We start from the raw sequence: 21,504 nt of genomic DNA, 5'->3' as shown, positions 1-21,504 counted from the left end.
CGGTCCTTCACATCTTCCTTCTCTCTCTCTCTGTCTGAGCTCCTCTTGTTCGTCCTCTCATCAACCCCAGGATTTGACTTTATGCATTTTAACCTTTTCAGCTGGTGCGTCTTGTTTATAGAATATACTTTCAGTTGTATTAAAAAATTTAAATAGGCAATGATTAGTAATTACAACCTGAAGTCTTCATACTGGAATTAAGTAATTAAGAAATTACATGTTTTGGTCACTGCAGATGTCAAAATGTGATAGATAAATAAAAGGCTAAATTGATTGAGAAACTTGATTTTCCTACATTGATTTGACTTCTACTCATGCTTCTCTCTTATTAATTAAAGCGCTCTCATACCTCTGTTAATTTGATCCAATAATCCATTCATGCCATAAATTTGGGACTGAAAGCATTCTCACTCATTTTATATATACCCATCATAAATCAAAGCTGGTTCTTACACACGCTGTTTATTCTCCACGACTGAAGTTGCCACTGATTAGAATAAATGTGATACAGCTAGAGATTTTAATAGCGATTTTAAGAGCGTCTCTGTAGACGTAAAATTCTTTTGTTTTGTTTTTCTCTACTGATGACATGAGAGCATCAATAGTCATGATATGCTTTTTATTCTTCTATTACATTTTTATTGTTTTGAAATTGTATGAACACCCCCAAAAATATAATGAAGACATTCAAACACAGGAATACAGAGAGTTGTGAAACAAAAATGGTCATGTCATAATTTTTTATTTATTTTTTTTTAAGTAGTGGACAATTAGGAGAACAGTCAACTTATAGTAATGAGCATAATGGAGGAAGCTCCAAACATTTTTGGGTTTTTATTTTTATTTTATTTTTTTTACATTTCGGGGAAACACAATATGCTGGAAATACTAATATGGTTACTTGAACTATGGTTTTATTCCATTTTCTCGAAGCAAACAGTCCTTGGCCCAGTTACAGTGCATTATCTGAACAAAAGTTCTTGCTAACGAATGCATGAGGCTGTCCAAATTAATAAGACATTTTACAGACAAGTCATTTCCAGCAAGGTGTACCCAATACATATATTGATACTGATATTTTGCTTTTATATTTTACATTAGGCTATTATTTGTGGATAAACTTATCTAGATATAGTAATAAACATTAAGTTTTTTTGAAAACAATGCTTTTGTTTTTTGCTTTTTTTTTTCTCATACCTACTGCAAACTTATATGAGCGATAATATAATTAAATGTGGAGGGGGGCCATTAAATATTTTCCAGGGGAAAAGGGGGTCACAGGCAAAAAAAGGTTGGGAACCACTGCAATAAACTATACATGTACTAGAAATTTCTAACAACAGTAATATACAGTAGAGCTTATATTAAACCAACCAGAAATAAATTAATTAAAAATTAATAAACAAAAGTTGAGACACCAGGAACAGTACAGCCATGACATGTTGAAGGATAGTACAAAACATCTCTGAGTAATCTCCAGTTGCATCATCCTACAGGTCTGGTGTTAGTTTATTGTGGTTATACGGCAGTCATTTTCCAACATGAGATTAAAGCTGGGTTACAGAGCCCGAGCCATTGCTGGCTGTATATTTTGCTGTCTGGAGTCACTTTCCTCCTCTCTTACCGCCAAGCACGTCGTGTTTTTTAGATCCCAATCAGAGACTTCGCATCCATCTTCACGTATGTCGGCGCCGGTGGAGGTCAAGGCAGGGTTAGGAGGATGAAATCATGCTCTTGCAGGATGAAATAAGAGGCGTCTGACGGACTGGAATGTTCTGCTGACCAGGTGATGGTGAAATTGAACGTGGAATGAAGTGCTGGTGCCGTGACAGCTCTGAGAGATACTGCCGTCAACCGTGTGCTGTTGGACCGCAACACATACTGTACAAATCCACTTTCAGTGATAGCACCACTCCCGGATATTTCCTCCAGATTTTGATGAGTCAGGTTATTCTGACTTATGTGGATTTGTGTGTACATCAATCAATAGTTTGGGGATAGTAAGTTTTGTTTTAGAAAAATATAAGGTTTATTTAGCAAGGATACGTTGATTGGAGGACCTCTTGGTGGCGCAGTGGGTAGCACAATCGCTTCACAGCAAGAGGGTTGCTGATTCAAGCCTCGACTGGGTCAGTTGGCATTTCTGTGTGGAGTTTGCATGTTCTCCCTGTGTTGGCATGGGTTTCTTCTGGGTGCTTCGGTTTCCTTCATAAGTCCAGAGACATAAGTGAATTGTGTTAGCTAAATTGACCGTAGTGTAGGTGTTTGAATGAGTGTGTACGGATGTTTCCCAATAATGGGTTGCGGCTGGAAAAGCATCTGCTTCGTAAAACATATGCTGGATAAGCTGGCGGTTCATTCCGCTGTGGCAATCCCAGATTAATAAAGGGCCTAAGCGGAAAAGAAAATGAATAAATGACATTGATTGGAAGTGATGCTAAAGTTGTTCGTAATGTTTAAATACTTCAAATAAGTAATACATTCATCAAGGAATTCAGAATGATTCACAAAAAAGTATTCGTTTGAACAATTTTTTTTTATAACATTAAAAAATTCATTTATTTTTCTTTGGCTTAGTCCCTTATTTATCAGGGGTCGCCACTGTGGAATTAACCGCCAGCTATTCCAGCAAATGTTTTACACTGCGTATTCTCTGGTTCGCCGGTTTCGATTCTCTGCACAGATTATCTGGTAATGTGAGCCATTTAAAATTAATATATTGCACCTTGCCAGATTTAACATTATTCTTACAGTGGTGTGCAGATATTTATGACACAGATAGCTGCTGGTAGCTATTGAGTTATTGTCTCATTATTAAAGGGCACTCATTTTACCCCTTTTACAAGATGTAACATAAGCCCTTGGTGTCTCCAGAATGTGTCTGTTAAGTTTCAGCTCAAAATACCATCAGATAATTTATTATAGTCTCCAGAATATTTTTATCCAGAATATTACATATATTTTGGTGTCTGAATACATTGTTGCTGTTTTTGTAGCCTGTGGTTTTAAATGCAAATGAGCTACTTCTCCCTGCTCACCGTTCTCTCATGTGTGTCTGCTTCACATCATGCGTTACATCAGATAAACAGCACAGTGACAGAGACAAACTCAGATAAGGCTGAAATACAGCTCATTAGTAAAACATACCTGGTAAGTGTATTTGTTCTATTAGTGGTGGAGTTTAAATTCAAGCCTTTCTGAAATGATGAGTCACACACAAATATCGTTTACAGTACACACAAACACACACATCAGCGTTTGCTGACAGCATGTGACCATAGTGATTATAGTGATTAAAAATTACATAGCGATTTTACTGTCTTTATTACAAAATTTCTCCGTTTTAAAAACGTTTGAAAACGTATAAAAATCACAGAGAGTTGTATCAAATATTTTAATCCCAGTTTATTTGCAAAAAATTTGTGTGGACATCTGTATACATGTTATTATAGAAACATGATGCCTTTCAATCAATTTAATGGGCGGGGAAAACCGCACTCCTACCTCATGTTGCGGTGGGCCTCAAAATCAGTGGGATTTGGGTCCTAATTTAACATCAGGGAACTTTTAAAAAGAGACTTGTTGGGTTTAAATCACTCCAATACGACTGTGGACACACTATACCTACAGACAGTGTCCAAACAACTTACAAAAGTTGATTTTCATCATAGTTGCCCTTTAAAACAATTAAAGAAATAACCATTTGATAAAAGCAAATTAAATCATCTTTAGAAATTCAATGTACCTTTTGTTAAGAATCCTTATATCTCTGTTATTAATACAATAAATTACTGCACTACTTTTTAAGCAAGTTTCTAAGGTAAAAAAGGCCATTTTATGATGGAAAACCCAACATTCAGTCAAAACCATGATTGTGCTTGGTTACTCGATGGTAAACAAAAATAGTTTCTTTTATTTGAAACAATAACCTCAAGCGTGGGCAGCCGAGCAGACTGACTACTGTTGAAGGAGCAAACACGCTCTCAATGTGTAATAACATCTCATCACTGTCGTCCGCACAATATTGATTTGATTTCATTACACTGGAGCGAACGTCCTTTGCCCGTAGCCTTTGGCGAGCGTGGAGCTTCTCTTCAGGTCCCCGGGGACTCGTGGCCCTTACACTCGCATTATGAGACTGTGTGTCTTTGATAGTGTGCGCGTCTGTGTGTGTGCAGCATGCAGAATGAGAGCCATGTGTCACAATGAACGCAGGATCCTGATGAAGCCATTATTTCCTGTAGGCCTCAGGGGCCCTTAGTAAAGTTGGCATCTATTTTCTCTCTTTTCTCATTCTCTGTTGTTGCTCTGGCATCTGATTTTTTCTGTTTGTCAAAACTCTATAAAAAGAACTCAAGGAAAAGAAGCCGAATGACAAAGAGATGAATGATGTGCTTTGAGTTTGTTTAGTTGATGCTCTTGTTCTTGCTTTCTCTCATTATTTCATTAATGTATGCTTAATGAAGCACAATGCACAAAGTGTCTGACAGTAATTAAAAAAACAGAGCAGACAATCTTTTGAGCTGCTTTTTTTTGTAAACATGGTGATGGTGTTAACACTTAGCTTTGAGGAGAAAACAAGACGTCTGTCATTAAATCGGATTATGTATTTATGCTGCATTTTATAAATTAACTCTTTTAAAATGTGACAATATTTAATATCTAAACATTTACAATATATAGTTTCTTAAAGGGATAGTTCATTAAAAGGTTTTCAATTTCAAGTTTCTAGTTTATTTAAATTACATAATTAGCATATTTATTTAAATATTTAATCACCCAACTGGGGAACCGTTTTTTTTTTTTTTTTTTTTTTTTTTTTTACATGCCAGTGTCTACGAATAGATTACATTAAAAAGAACACAAGTAATCTTTACAAACTTAAACATCTGTCTAATGCTACAACCCTCAAGCAGCCATTGCAACTAGTTGTTTTTCAATGGGAAGCTTATAAAGCTTAATAAAGGCAGCCGGCAGCTAGCTCACTGCAACTCTCACATGGTCGTCTACCACTGAAACTAAGCAGGGCTGTGCCCAGTCAGTACCTGGATAGAAGACCACATGGAAAAGCTAGGTTGCCTCTGGAAGTGATGTTTGTGAGGCCAGCAGAGACACTCAACATGTGATCTGTGTGGGTCCTAATGCCCCAGTATAGTGAAGGGGACTCTAAACTGCTTAGTGAGCGCCGTATTTTCTATGAGTTGTTAAACTGAGGTCCTGACTCTCTGTGGTTGTTAAAAATCCCAGGATGTAGATTAGGGGTTTAACCCCAGCATCCTGGCTAAATTTGCCCACTGGCCTCATAGCCTCCCAACTATCCCCATGTCATAATTGGCTTCATCACTCCTCTCCACCAATCAGCTGGTGTGTGGTGTGCTAGCTTGCGCAATATGGCTAAATTTACTGTTTTATTTATTTAGCAAATATATAATTATATTTGCTAAATTTGTGCAAGTCGTACAGAACACGCTTATACAGTATTGTACAGTATATGTATATGGAGTACATGATTATCATTGTAATAACAAGAGACACACGCATTCATTGCTGTACATCACGGTTTATTTTGAATGGTAAGAATCCTCAGAACAACATTCTAAGAGCACATTTAGTCCAATAACACAATATAGTGTTGCATTATGGATGGTTATTCGTTTGTTTATGTCACTGTTTCTGCCGAAGACCTGTTGTTTACATTGTTTACTATGCTACTTGTGCGCAAAAAAAATTGCATATTTGTAGTAAAAGGCAAGATGATGTTACAGTTTACAGTGTTACAACTAATATAACAGCCACAAGACTGTCAAAAAGAGCTTTACAGCAACATAAAACTAAAAATACAATAAAGAAGAGAAAAACAAAATTTTATTTATTTCACACGATAATAATTAATAATAATAATAATAATAATAATAATAATAATAATAATAATAATAATAATTCCTTACATTTATATAGCGCTTTTCTGGGCACTCAAAGCGCTTTACACAGTGGGGGGAATCTCCTCAACAAGAAGAAATGTTGTGTTGTTAGATTCCAGTAGGTATGTTTCCATCCAAAAATGTGAATTAACTTTATAAGCAAAACTGGATTATTGCATAAAAGATGTGCAAAGTAAATCAAAGAGAACAAAATTGTCACTTCCTGATTAACTGGCACCTATCAACAATAAAAATGGAATTTGCTGTGGTAGGAGAAGCTGCATGAATTTTTTCTTCATTTATGAATATGTGGTGGCATTTGAAGGCGTGAGACGCAGAGCACAGACTTTCTTGATTCTGGAGGTAATAATATAATAACACAAATACTAAAATGCTTAAGGCATTTTAGAATGACCAAAACAACATTTTAGCTGCTTTAAAGTGTGCTCAGCCTGCTGGTTTGTCCCTTCACACATATATCACCAGATGATGTCTTATAACAAAATCACATGACTTTTAATGCGCATACTGGAATTTTTTCGGTAAAAGTGTTTCTGTCATAGTCTATGTGCATCTTTTTATATTGTATAAAAAGTTTATCTATTCAGTTATGCGCATATGTTTTTTATTTGCATTTTCTAAATTTATGCACATCTTTTATAATGCATTTTTTTATGCACATATCCAAAATGTGCAAAAAGTTGGTGGATGGAAACGTAACTAGTGAGACATAATACAAATATATAAAAAATGCTATGGAAGTCCATGGCTACTGCTTTATTACATTATTTAATATATATATATATATATATATATATATATATATATATATATATATATATATATATATATATATATATATATATATATATATATATATATTTTTTTTTTTATTATTATTATTATTATTATTATTTTTAATTTTGTATTTTTGTGTAAATATGTGTTAAAAATAAGAAAAACAAAAGTAGAGGGTGAGTAAATAATGACAGATTTTTTTATTTTTTGCTGAACCTGTGTTTAATAATAATATAAAATATAAATATATAATATAAAAAATTTAAAATGAAAATACAATGATTTTAATAAAATTTGATTTTATCAAATGTATCTTAAATTAAGTATTATCTCAGTCTCCATTAATCTAAACACTCAAAAATGGGGTAGTTTAGTCTAAATTAAAATTTACTTCTCATTTACTGTCCATCAAGTTTTTCTGTTGAAGACAAAACAAGATATTCAAAAAAATGTTGGAAACCGACTTTCATAGTTGGAAATACAAATACTGTGGAAGTCAATGGTTACAGGCTTCTAACCCGTGTCTTCAACTCAAACAGGTTAGGAACAGGTGAAGGTGTGAGTACAGTAAATCAGTAAATCAAGTGAAGAATACAGTGAATGGTGACATAACTTTCAGCTTTGGGTGAACTGTTTCTTTAAGTGTATGATTTTCTGATAAAATTACAAAAACTGCTTGGATTTTATTGTCCAAAAATATTCAGTATAGGTCATGTTTTCCTGTTTTGTGTCCTCAGATTCTGCTGGAGGCGACTGTAGACCGCAAGGGCTACATTGCAGTGGACGACATCCTCCTGCTGAACTACCCCTGTTGTGAGTAACACACTTTAGATGTCTTTAAAGCACGTGTGAGTCAGATGTACAAACCTTTGCTTCATATCAGCCTCTTCATTGATGTCAATTTGTGATCTATGTGTATTTTGAGCCAGTGTGAATAAATATGTAAGAATTTTGATAAGCATAATGCATATCTTAGTAATATAACAATGTCTAATTGAGAATATATTTTATAGCAGTTATTAACAGTTAATTAGCCGTTGATTAGCAGTTAGTAATGAATGAATGAATGAATGAATGAATGAATAAATATGTAAGAATTTTGATAAGCATAAACCAGTACTGCATATCTTAGTAACATAACTATGTCTAATAGAGAATATATTTTATAGAAGTTATTTAACTTATTAATTCATGTATATTTATTTATTTATTTATTGCATTATTATTATGATTCACAATTGGTGTTAATCAATATGATTATTTAATCTGTTTGTACATTGGAATGCTTTAAGTATGTAACTAATATTATATATATAACTGGTGAATAATCATAACTGATGCTTGACTTAAATAAAATAAAAATATATTAATGTGCTATTTATTTGCAATAAAGTAAATTACTTATTATTTAAATACATATTATAAAAGGCTGATATAAATACATATTATTGTGATTGCCAAAGGTTAAAGATTGTTTGATTAATTGTGTTGTTTATTCAATTACAGTAAATATAATTAAATATATTTGTTTAATGCAATATAATTATATTTCCAGCATGTGCTTAGCCATTGATAAAAGCCCAGTTCATTCAGCCACTGTTTTATTGTAACTTTCGTTAAAACTATTTCAGTGGCGATTTACATTATTCTCATTTACAGTACAGTTTTCTTAAGCATATCTTCCTATGCAAGTCCAGATGCATAAAGATCTTCCTGATATTTCTGTAAGCACATAATATGGATATCAAAGTCACCAAATTCACCTTTCATCCTTGTTTCAGTCTGTACTCTGGCTTCTGGCTTTTAGCTCAGCGGGACACTGTTATATTGTTTCTTTGATGATGAAAAGATCTAGTTTCCGTCTTGTATGAAAACTCTGAGCGGCAGGGCTTTTCCCCTTTTCTTTCTGTAGACCCTGTCACACTTCATTACAATTTTAGGTCAGTTTTACGAAGATTTTTATCATAGGAATGACTGGTCGATGTGCTGTATGATGATTGAATTATACAGAAATATTCAAATACATTTCAAAGTGTACATAAAGTGGCCAAATATAAATATTTGCTAAATAAATATTTATGAAACACACACAGTTAAAGTCAGAATTATTAGCCCCCTTTGAAGTTGTTTTTTTTTTTTTTTTTTTTTTTTTTTTTTCCAAACGAGGTTTAACTGAGCAAATACATTTTCCCAGTATGTCTTATATTTTTTCTTCCGGAGAAAGTCTTATTTTAATTTTAGTTTTTAATAAAAAAATAAAAAATAAACATTTTAGGGACAAAATGATTAGCCCCTTTAAGCCTTTTTATTTTTTTTTTTATAAGATAGTCTACAGAACAAGCCACTTCATAACTTGCCTAATTACCCTAGCCTGCGTAGTTAACCTAATAAACCTAGTTAAGCCTTTAAATGTCACTTTAAGCTGTATAGAAGTGTTTTGAAAAATATCTAGTCAAATATTATTGACTGTCATCAAAATTTTTATTTTGTTTTGGTTATTTATTTATTTATTTATTTATTTATTTATTTATTTATTTATTTATTTATTTATTTATTTTATTTTATTTTATTTTATTTTATTTTTTAAAATATTTTTATATTTTATTTTATATATTATATATTATATTTTACTATTATTATTATTATTATTATTATTATTATTATTAAGTCTTTTAATAATTAATACATTTATGTATAGGACTTTAATTTTAATCAAGAATTGAATTGTGTAACTCAACTGACACCTAAAATGGCATCAAGAGTTAAAGAATCATTGCATTGACGAAGGCTTGCAGCTGAAACATTTGTGTATTTCTTTTCTACTGGGATTTATTTAGTACATTATTGAGTGCGGACCTTCTTTGGTATTTGTCAAAATTGATTTAGCATAAATAGTAACAATATCATACCCAAAAATAATGTGTTTTTCCATATGGTCAAATTGGACAGTGTACTGTAAACCAACAACCAACTGCTAACAGCCGATTAATTAATTTCATGAGACCCAGCAGATTAAATGAACTATTAGAGTTATTTCTATAGAGTTGCTGCTATTCAACATTTACTATGAGTTGTGTACATCAGTATGCTGCGTATGTAGTGCGTTAGTTAGCAGGAAACTGATCCCCGCTGGTTGCCGACATACTGTGATGGCCTGCTAGCCGCCGGACATGCTGGAAAACAAACAGATCAGAGCAGGGAGGAGCTGTTGTGGTGTGTTTGGCCCTCCAGTGCAGTGTGTATGTGTGTGTAGAACTGTGATGTAAAAATCCTTTAAACATCTTAAATCCAGCAGAGTCAGTCATTTGATTTTGTATGCTGACTGTAGACTGGAAGTTAAAGATGCAGAGGCTAGTGCTGAAGACTAGGGCTTGATTAAAATGCTATTGGATGAGTTATAGGAATGGTAGAATTGGCTGTCATGAGATAATTTATTGTGCATTTTTGGTGTCAGATAAAGAGTTTAATGGATGTAGAGGAATATTTGTTATTGTTGCATTAAATCATTGTCATTCTCTTTAGTAATTGTTTATAAATGACAAAGAATTGTATATATTGAATGTCACTAAAGACACATTAGTTTGATCAAAAGTTCCAGTAGAGGCTTTCATTAAGTTTCTAAAGGATTTGTGTAATGTATGCTGTATGAACATCATTTATGAAAGAATAGTGACAAATCAGCACATCAAAAGTATTTCTGAAGGACTGTGTAATGCTGAAAACTGAAGTAATGATGATAGAATTTTAGCTTTGTATCAGAGGAATAACTAACTTTTTTAATATATTAAAATAAGTATTGAATAAACAGTTGTTTTAAAGGTGTTATAAATCCTTGTTGTTAGAAACATATTTTACAGGGTGTCTGCAGGGTCTAGAACAGTCTTAAAGCTCAAAAATCTAAAATTTTTTGGCCTTAAAAAGTCTTACATTTACTGAAATATAGTGTTGTACGTTTTAAATCTTTTTTTTAAACAGATCTTAATTATTCATTGTTCATGTATTGCTACCCAATCTGGCCAAAACCCACACAATCACCAACAATCCATCTCAATAAAACTTTAATCTTTTTTATTTATGGAGGTCGTTTTTAACTCTGTTTGTTATAATGGTTTAATTATTTTGCTTACAATAACATTTATTTAAAAGTGCTCCATGTATTTACAGCTGAGGACACCGATCTGGACCGATTGTTGGGCTTAGTGCTATAGTTTTGAAAACATTTTTTTTTTTTTTAAGAAAGTTTATGTTGGAAAAAAAAGTGTATGGATATAAATAGAGTCTGCTTGTTTTACACAATATTTAAAATACTTTGCTAAGAAATATCTAAAAAAAAAAACTAATTATCAGTAATGTATTATTGTATTATTAAATGTATTAAAATATATTATTATTTGTTTGATAGGGCAAATAAAAATCTTTCCCATCTGGGCCATTTGAAAAATTCCTTTGCCTTTAGCACTTTGAGTCTAAAATGTTGTTCATATTAGTCATAAAAATGTCTTAGTTTTAAATTTAATTTGGTAAAACCTGCAGAAATCTTGATTTTAGAAATCACCTTATATTAGATATCATTTTATTGCTTAAAAAGTGTAACATTTGTTCTGTAAAAGCTCATTTAAATCACACATTGTGATATCATGGTAGCACCTCGAAAGTTCCTCTCTACAGCAGGTGGTGCCAGTTGTTTTAAAATTTGTATATTAGTAACTTAGTATGTATCATAAACTATTATATATACACAAATTTCTTATTTTTATCAAAGTACCTTTAAGACAAGTCATTTCACTCGGTGGCTATCTTTAAAACGCCTCTTGGGCAGTATGCTCTGGCATTCTGTTTGAACGAGGAAACATTAAATTCTCCAAAACTGCTTGCCAAGCTTATGATTTTGTTTCATTTTAGGAATCACTATGAAATTAAACAACTACTGTCTCATCGTTTCTATATGTTTGAATCACACGAAATCTGCAGAAACTCACGTTTGGTCCAAGCTCCTTACCCGGAGTATTTTCAGTATATTGTCTATAGTGATCAACGGTTGGCTCTTCTACTAGAAGACGGGCTTTATTTGCCATATATCGATTGGCGATTGGCTCCTGGACTAGAAGTCGGGGCTTTATTAGTCATATTGACCATTATACTTTTCTCCTTTCAAAACAATACGAGTGACATGCCTTGTGTATTCTATAGTCTTTGTTTTTATTTATATATTTTGGTCTAGCACAGCACTAGAAAGTCAGTATTTTGTATTTTTTTATTAGTGACTATATTTTTCTGTGGACGACGCAGTGGCACAGTAGATAGTGCTGTCACCTTACAGCAAGAAGGTCACTGGGTCGCTGGTTCGAGCCTCGGCTGGGTCAGTTGGCGATTCTGTGTAGAGTTTGCATGTTCTCCATGTGTTCACGTGGGTTTCCTCCGGGTGCTCCGGTTTCCCCCACAGTCCAAAGACATGCTGTACAGGTGAATTGGGTTGGCTAAAATTGTCCGTAGTGTATGAGTGTGTGTGTGTGTGTGTGTGTGTGTGTGTGTGTGTGTGTGTGTGTGTGTGTGTGTGTGTGTGTGTGTGTGTGTGTGTGTGTGTGTGTGTGTGTGTGTGAATGAGTGTGAATGAGTGTGGGTGGATGTTTTCCAGAGATGGGTTGCTTCTGGAAGGGCATCAGCTGCGTAAAAACTTGCTGGATAAGTTGGCGGTTCATTCCGCTGTGGTGACCCCGGATTAATAAAGGGACTAAGCTGAACAGAAAATAAATGAATGTATTTTTCTGTAAGACAGTTAAGTGTATGTTACTGTATTTTAAAGCTGCATTGTGAAAATTACTCTATTTTAGTAAAGATATACAATGCTGTAAATACGTATACATAAATGGCAATAATGGCTCTTAATGTAAATGTAATACTGGTGGACTGCTGCCAGTAAATGACTGTAGATTCTACAGTAAATTGTTATCATAAGAACTTTAATTTGCAACTTAAACTGGATTGGCCTGTTACTTAATTTAAAAACATCTTGGATTCCAAATTATTTATCAAAACATTTTCTTTAACTTAACATAGTTTCAAATGTGTCAGTTAAGAGTATAATATGTAAATTGGTGTTGTGTGCTTTTCTTTCAATAGCACAATAAACACTTGGAAAAAGGGAAAAACATTTATGTTAAAAACCATCTGATAATACAGATATGAATGTGTTTGCATAAATCTCTGCATTTCACAACCATTATGTTGACTGGCGAGGTCATTAAAATGCCATTGCTATAGTTGTTTGAACATAGAATTTTGAATTTCATAGAAGAGCTGTTTCTGCATTATCTTGAGCATTTACACATTCATTCCATGTGTCATCATTTAATAGGATCATATGTAAACTTCATAGCATCTTCCAAAAACGTCCTTGGTATAAAACTAAGCTTATAGGCTTTCATAGATTTAAAGGGTCTCTATATATTTTTTTTATAGAACCAGCAGCTGCTTGTTGATGCAAATAACTTCAGAAGCATGTAGTAAATGCACCTGTGTACATATATTGATCCTGGCAACATCATTTTATCAAATGATGATAAATATTGAACAAGGGTGTTATATGCTAGTACACAGCATTTTAAAGTGCTGATTCAGATGATTTGAGGGGAAGTTCTCTATACTGGAGTGATGCTGCAGTCCCAATAAAGTATAGCCAACACAGGCTTTTTGGAAATACATGCTACAGCCTTGTACAACAGCAAATGCATACTTAAACACATGTTTGACTGCAGTTTGTAGGCACACTTATTTCACAAAATTGAATTGAATTATTTCACTTTTACTCAAACCCAATTTTGGCAGATAGAACCCACCAGCAAAATTAATTTTGAACCAATTGTGTAAAATCATAAATAAATGTAAATCGCTTCATTTGGACAACCTGTATTTTCTGTTATTTATTGCAGTTTGAACTGCATCTGCTTTAATAATGCCTACAGTTGACTGAGACTGATATCAGAACTGGCATTATCACAGTTGTGGCTCACTACGTGATTTAATTAACAATATTGTTTTTAATGAAGCTGCAATCACCCAGAGCATGAGTGCTACTCTTCTTAAACTCAAAACCTTTCATGAAACTCTTTTAAATCTTTAAACTATGTGAGGATTCAAGTCAAAAAAGTTTTTTTCTTAACTTAAAACATTTCCCCCTTCCTAATAGAATCCCACACAAAACATGCTGGGAACTGCATATCCACTAAGCAGTAGATACACCGATGTAGTTCCTTCATGTTGTCCCAGCACAAAACAATTAGGTACATTTTGACAAATTTGAGTGAATTGAACATGAAACAGTTTGACTGTCCTAAAAAAAAAAAAGAGTTGTGGTGTTTCAGCTCATTTTATACAAGTAGTTTGAAGAAGCAGAAGCTATCGTTTTTGTAAAATTATATATTTTATGTAGCAAATACAAAATATACAGTTGAAGTCAGAATTATTAGCCCCCCTAAATTACTAGCCCCCCCTGTTTATTTTTTCCCCTTCCCTGTTTAACAGAGAAATAGTTTTAACACATTTCTAAACATAATAGTTTTAATAACTCATTTCTAATAACTGATTTATTTTATTTTTGCCATGATGACAGTAAATAATATTTTACTAGATATTTTTCAAGACACTTCTATAAAGCTGAAAGTGACATTTAAAGGCTTAACTAGGTTAACTGGCTTAACTGGGCAGGTTTGTGTAATTAGGCAAGTTATTGTATAACGATGGTTGTTCTGTAGACTGTCGAAAAAAAATTGCCTAAAGGGGCTAATAATTTTGACCTTAAAATAGTTGTTAAAAAATAAAAACCGCTTTTATTCTAGTCAAAATATTACAAATGGGACTTTCTCCAGAAGAAAAATATTATCAGACATACTGTGAAAATGTCCTTGCTCTGTTAAACATCATTTGGGAAGTATTTAAAAAAGAAAAAAAGTTAAAGAGGCTGGGGTATTAATTTTGACTTCAACTGTATATAATAAGTTGTATAATGAGTGTAAAATTAATCCTACAACTCAGAATGATTCAAGCTATTTTTTTTTCCTTTTCACACTAATGGTTTTACAGGCATATCAACAAATAAGGGTTTATTTTAATCACAAAACAACTAAGCAGTAATCTGTAATTGAATACGTTTGCCTCTCCTCTTGTGTATCTCCACATGGACAAATTTTCTGGTGTGGTCAGGTAACTCATTTTGTAAGGTGTTTTACTTTGCTTTACTTCATTTTTTTGCTTGGAAGTTGTTGTAAACAATTAGTTTGGACTGAATTTAAACGAGCAAATTCAGTTGAACATTACTCGATTTAATTTGTTTGTTTAAACTCAACCCATGTAAACTGTTGCAACATTTTTGCAGAAATTATTTTTTTCAGTGTATGGGTTTGAGTCCTTAAAGCATGGTTCCAAAAAAAGAGATAAAAGCAACATAAAATAAAGGTAAAACTATGGTGTTGCAGGGCACTTTTGTCTTATGTTTGCTTTTAAAAACACCTTTTGTTGGGTTTACAGTAGGATTTACGTCAGTGGTTTGCTAAGTGACCTGTACGACAAGTCATGCCTTCCTGTGGATGTGTACACATATGATGTTTATCTGAAATGTACAACAAAACACACCTATAATAACATAACATCGCCCTCTAGTGGATTTCTCATCTGAAATGTGCAACAAAATGTACCCAACATAATATATTTTACATTTTGCAAAAATATAGGCAGAGGCCCCATTTTCCAATAAACCTGTGCTGAAAATAGCAATGCACTACTTCTCAAGCCATCAGAAAAAAGTTTGGAAATGACAAATTTATTGAGTTTAAGATCACATTTGGGCATAATTTGCTACATTATTTTAGCGAATCTAATCCTGTGCTAAAACAATGCAGCCTGCTTGTGCAAATAAATGATACAGTTGGGAGAATTCGTCCTCATCTCACTGGCTTTTATCAAAGCAAGCTGCCTCATACGATAACAACTCGCCTGTATATTTTTTGAGAGCTGCAAGCCTTTTCAATGGCTAATTCAATGGGCTCCGACAGCGCAATTATCAGCTGTAATTGTTACCGATGTGCTGAAATGTGTTTTAGTGACCAGCCGATAGGGAAAGAATGCACGCCGCAGTCCCTTTCACGACCCCTGAGGGACACTTTAGAGCTTTTAGGGCTTCATAAAACTCTAGTGATATTTATACATATTTAAACAGAGAAAACTGACAAAGTACTATTAGATGGTAATAAAGTGCCATTCCAAACAAGCAAATCAACAGATGCTGTGGTCCTGAAAGCTCCGTCTCCGAACACCCTCTTCCTTCGTTTCCCCCCCTCCCACTTCCTGCGGGCGGCAGATGGCATCATCTGAGCCCCACTGTGCACATTAAATAATTAAAACTCTCATCAGGACCTGGACACACATTGTCGAGAGTGGCATCGCGCCAGACTGCGGAAATCACCATTTGGCAAGAGAAGTCAAATAGGAAAGGCAGGCAGAAAGAGCACAAAGAATGAGAAAGAGAGAGGAGTTTCATCTGATTGAAGAGAGGGTGTGGTTTCTTTGCTTTTGCATTCTGGTGTTTTCATAACTGTAGTGTTGTGGCAAATGCAATATGGGCTTTTCAAAGACTTTAAGATGCAAGTCAGGTTTAGTTTAACCTGTGTAATTCATTCACAGTCTATATTATTTTTTGCAGTCTAGATGTGTTTGGAGCAGATGAATTGTTACTGTATGCTGTGAAGTAGTTATGACCGAATATTTTTCTAATTAATCTTATTCTACTTGATCAGCAACTTGTGTGTTTTTACCACAGTAATTCTTTTTGAATTATTATTATTAGTCCCACTTTATATTAAGTGACCTTAACTAATGTGTACTTACACCGAAATGAATCATTTGTTACAATGTACTTATTGTGTAAAAACCTGTTTTACCTTGTACTTATGATTGATTAAATAAATGCATGTAATTACATATGTAATTCATTTTTGTAACTACATATTTAATTACACTGTTGACCATCCCTTACACTGTAACCCACCCTTCAACCTACTCATACCACCAAACCTGTCCTGTATCCCACCTCATGAGCACCACAAGTGTTCTGCATTACATTACAAGCACAGTTAGTACATTGTATTTATTTTTTATTGCAAGTACATAGCTTAGGCTACTTAATATACAGTAAAGTGGGATCTTATTATTAAATAATATTTAAAATTATTACTGCGGTTACCTCATATTGATACATTTTCCAAAAAAAAAAAAAAAAACATGAATCACACATTTAGAAAGTATCCAAAGCGCTTCACTTTTCCCCCATTTTTTTATTTTACAGCCTTATTCCAAAATAGATTAAATTCGTTTATTTCCACAGCATTCTACACACAATATCCAATATTGAAAATGTGAAAAATATTTTTTGAAATTGTTGCAAATTTATTAAAAATCAAAAACCTGAAAAATCACATGTACATAAGTATTCACAGCCTTTGGTCAATACTTTGTTGATGCACCTTTGGTAGCAATTACAGCCTCAACTCCTTTTGAATATGATGCCACAAACTTGGCACACCTGTCTTTAGGAATTTTTTCCCCCATTTCTCTTTGCAGTACCTTTCAAGCTCTATCAGGTTGGATGGGAAGCAATGGTGTACAGCCATTTTCAGATCCCTCCGAACATATTTCATAGGATTTAGGTCTGGGCTCTGGCTGAGCCACTCAAGGACATTCACCGATTTGTTGTCAAGCCACTCCATTGATATTTTGGCGGTGTGCTTTGGGTCATTGTCCTGCTGGAAGACGAACTGTCTCCCCAGTCTGAGATCAGGAGCATTCTGAAGCAGGTTTTCATTCAGGATGTCTCTGTACATTGCTGCATTCATCTTTCCCTCTATCCTGACTTGCTTTCCAGTTCCTGCTGCTGAAAAACATCCTCACAACATGATGCTGCCACCATCATGCTTCACTGTAGGGATGGTATTAGCCTGGTGATGAGCGGAGCCTGGTTTTCTCCAAAGAGTTCAATTTTAGTCTCATCAGCCCAGAGAATTTTGTTTCTTATGCTGTGAGAGTCCTTTAGATGCCTTTTGCCAAATTCCAAGCGGGGAGTGGCTTCAGTCTGGCCACTCTACCATACAGACCTGATTGGTGGATTGCTGCACAGATGGTTGTCCTTCTGTAAGGTTTTCCTCTCTCCACAAAAGAACGCTGGAGCTCAGACAGAGTGACCATCGGGTTATTGATCACCTTCCTGACTAACAATTGATTTGCAATAGCAACTGTGAGTTAAAAATTCTAAATATATTACCTTAACATTTTAAAGTCAATTTATTTATTTTTCAATTCAGTAAAGTTCACTTTACTTCACTTCACTTTATTTCACTTCACTTCAATATAATTTAAGATTATTTTTAAAATGTTAAGGTAATATATTTAGAATTTTTAACTCACAGTTGCTATTGCAAATGCAATGACCCCATTGTTTCATTCTAAGCAATACATAACTACACTTAAATAGGTTTATGCTGTTACTATGTAACACTTAACTAGTTACAGGTTAACTATGTTTATATACTTTCACCCCTTTACATAACACTTTAACTTCTCAGATTTTGAATGTAATTTAATAATGTGGACCTTTTGTGAAGCTGTTTTTGAACAATAATTAATGTGAAAAGCGCAATACAAAAAATAATCTTAAATTATATTGAAGTGAAGTGAAGTGAAATAAAGTGAAGTGAAGTGAAGTGAAGTAAAGTGAACTTTACTGAATTGAAAAATAAATAAATTGACTTTAAAATGTTAAGGTAATATATTTAGAATTTTTAAATCACAGTTGCTAAATTACTCAAAAAAAATTTACTTTTATAAACGTTATACTTTGCACACACGTGTATCTCCTATATTGCAAAGTATGCTTTTTATTTTTAAAGCAAGTTTCATGGTCAATTATTATTTATTTATTGTTTATTTATTTATTTTTTTATTGATCACAGAACAAATCACTGTTAGTGCCTAGTTATCCCAACAACATAGTTAAGTTCTTAATTTGAATTTTAAGCTAAATATATTATCTTGCTAAAACAACTACAAAAATATTAGTTTGTCAAATTTTTGATAACCAAAGAAATGGGTTATTCAAAATTAGTTGTTCAAATATATATATATATATATATATATATATATATATATATATATATATATATATATATATATATATATATATATATATATATATAATGTGTTTAAAATATATTATGTGTCAGAAAAAAAAATCAAATCTTAAATAACACTTGGGAGATATTTGAAAAATAACTGAATTTCACAGGGAGGGCTAGCAATTTTTTTTGACGGTTGTGCAATATGGCTAATCAAAAACTTTATGACGCAAATGGGCATATTTTAAGCAAATATAGTACTCTAGCTAGAGCATAAAACAGATTTCCATTGCCTTTTCATACTTTCTTGCCTCATGATTCATTTTGGCTCATAAAATCATGAATTGAGCATCACAGTGGAAAGCTCTTTGAACATGTGGCCACCCGTGGACTACAAACAATGCGGCTTGGGCCTCCGCCTGGTTGGACAAATACGATAATACAAGCTCAGGATGAATGTTCAGAACAGCATTCTCTGTTACATCAGACCTCATAACCTGTTTATCTGCTTTGATTGACAGATTTTAGATGTGTGTAGTGTGGGCCATAGCTTTACGCTGATTTTATATACATCCTTCTCTAGCAGAAATATGTTTCACAGTGGTTATAGAAGACAAAGTGATATAAAATTCCCAAACAAGTCTTAAGATTATATATTTAAATATGAATGTGTCATGAGGAGATTTGCTAAATAAAATTCAAATGTAAAAACAATGCTCAAAAACATTAAACTGTTCTGCTGAAACTAGATCATTAAAGACATCTAGGTTATTAATTTAGTTGGTCCCACTTTATATTAAGTTTCTTTAACTACTATGTACTTGCATCAAAAAAAAAATACAATGTACTTACTGTGTTTATAATGCAATTGAGAACACTTGTGGTGCTTTTGAGTTTGGAAAGAAGTTGGGTTATGGACAGGTTAGGTGGTATGGGTAGGTTTAAGGGTGGGTTAAGGTGTAAGGGATGATCAACAGTGTATTTACAAATGTAGTTACAAAAGTTAATTACAGATGTAATTACATACATGTATTTAATCAAGCATAAGTACACAGTAAATACATGTATTTATATGTATCTTTTTTACATGTATTTACATGAATCATCTCAGACTGGTTTCTTGAACATGACAGTAAGTTCACTGTACTAAAATGACCTCCGCAGTCCCCATATCTCAATCCAACAGAGCACCTTTGGGATGTGGTGGAACGGGAGATTCACATCATGGATGTGCAGCTGACAAATCTGCAGCAACTGCGTAATGCTATCATGTCAATATGGATCAAAATCGCTGAGGAATATTTATCTTAAATTCTAATAAATAAGCTCATTATAAGACCTAAACTTTTAAATACAAAATTTACAATTGCCTAGGACATTTTTTAATTTTTCAACAGATATGAAGTAAAAGCATTGATAAACGCTAGTAAAGAAGCAGTAAAAATAAGAGCAAATAAGCATGGTTCCCAAATGAATGTGTTTTTTTTTTTTCTATTTTAATATATTGGTTGAGCTCAAGTGCATCAAATGAAAAGTAAATAAGAAGCCTCTTGAAGAGGGCGAAGCATGTAAGATCCTAGATAGCATTTGATTGGTTGTGATGTTATGAGAAACTATAGTGTGAGGTGACGTGAATAAAACTGTTGGCCCATTTGGGTGGAAGTGACAAACTACAAGCTTTACATGTTTATATCAGTTTTATACCAACTAAATGCAAATGTTGTCACTGTTTTGGCACACACTAGCTTATAGAGATCCTAAAAACAAATAATTCTGAAACTAACATCTAAAAAACTTTATTTTAATTTTATGGGACCTTTAAATAGTTTGAGTGTCTTTCAAACTGTTATGTATAGCTATTTACCTATAGTGATAAAGATGCAGAAGTCTCAGATAATCACAGACAGGAACTAACTGTGTTGAGTTGCAACATAAGATAGATGTCATAACATTATCCGGTTTAGTTTTTTCTAGAAGCATGTGTTTTAATTTTTAATAAAACATGCATGGATTTGCTTTCATCTCTTATCACCAAACAAACAGAAGCAGTTCAGTAGTTCAGAATATTAAATTATACATAAACCATTCACTGTTTAAGTAACAATCAAACTGTCAGACGTACAACGCGGCTGAGCTTCCCATAGGAGTCCTCTGCTCTCACAGACTAAACACTGTTAACTAGCACAAGAAGATATTCATATTGCTCGAGGGCCTTTTTTCTTTCTTTCTTTCTTTCTCTCTCTCTTTCTCTTTTTATTTTACATCTGACACACATTCAAACAACTGATGTGAAAAAAGAAAACTGAAAAGTTTCATTTATACATGCACAACTTCAAGGTGCAAGCCAGATACACTAAAAAAAGATATCTAGAAAATGTAAAAAATACTTTAAAAAAAAAGTAATTTATTGTATTTTTTATGGCTAAAATCTGGCTAAAATCTTATTACTAAAATTTGCTTTTATCAAAATATAGTTTTACTTTGGTTCAAGCTTTAAAATTTAGTTGAATCTACCACAAACTTATTTATTGTGGTCAAGAAAAATTCACATTGACACAAAGTAAAAATGGGGTGACACAGTGGCTCAGTGGTTAGCACTGTCGACTCACAGCAAGAAGGTCGCTGGT

The 21,504-nt window shown here is 33.2% G+C and overlaps 1 protein-coding gene across 16 annotated transcripts in view; it reads left to right on the top strand.

Moving 5' to 3' along the window:
• The window catches only part of ptprub (protein tyrosine phosphatase receptor type Ub), a 454,717-nt gene that overhangs the window by 258,299 nt on the left and 174,914 nt on the right, over window positions 1-21,504 (top strand). For all 16 annotated transcript variants that reach the window (XM_087285299.1, XM_087285297.1, XM_087285296.1 and 13 more), the window contains 1 exon segment: window positions 7,457-7,532. In XM_087285299.1, coding sequence (XP_087141425.1) covers window positions 7,457-7,532 — 76 coding nt within the window.

This window comes from Danio rerio, chromosome 16, assembly GCF_052040795.2.
Source record: "Danio rerio strain M-AB ecotype USA chromosome 16, GRCz13ab, whole genome shotgun sequence".
Taxonomy (NCBI): domain Eukaryota; kingdom Metazoa; phylum Chordata; class Actinopteri; order Cypriniformes; family Danionidae; genus Danio; species Danio rerio.
Note: the sequence above shows the minus strand (reverse complement) of the source record. Positions and strands in the feature narration are given on the sequence as shown.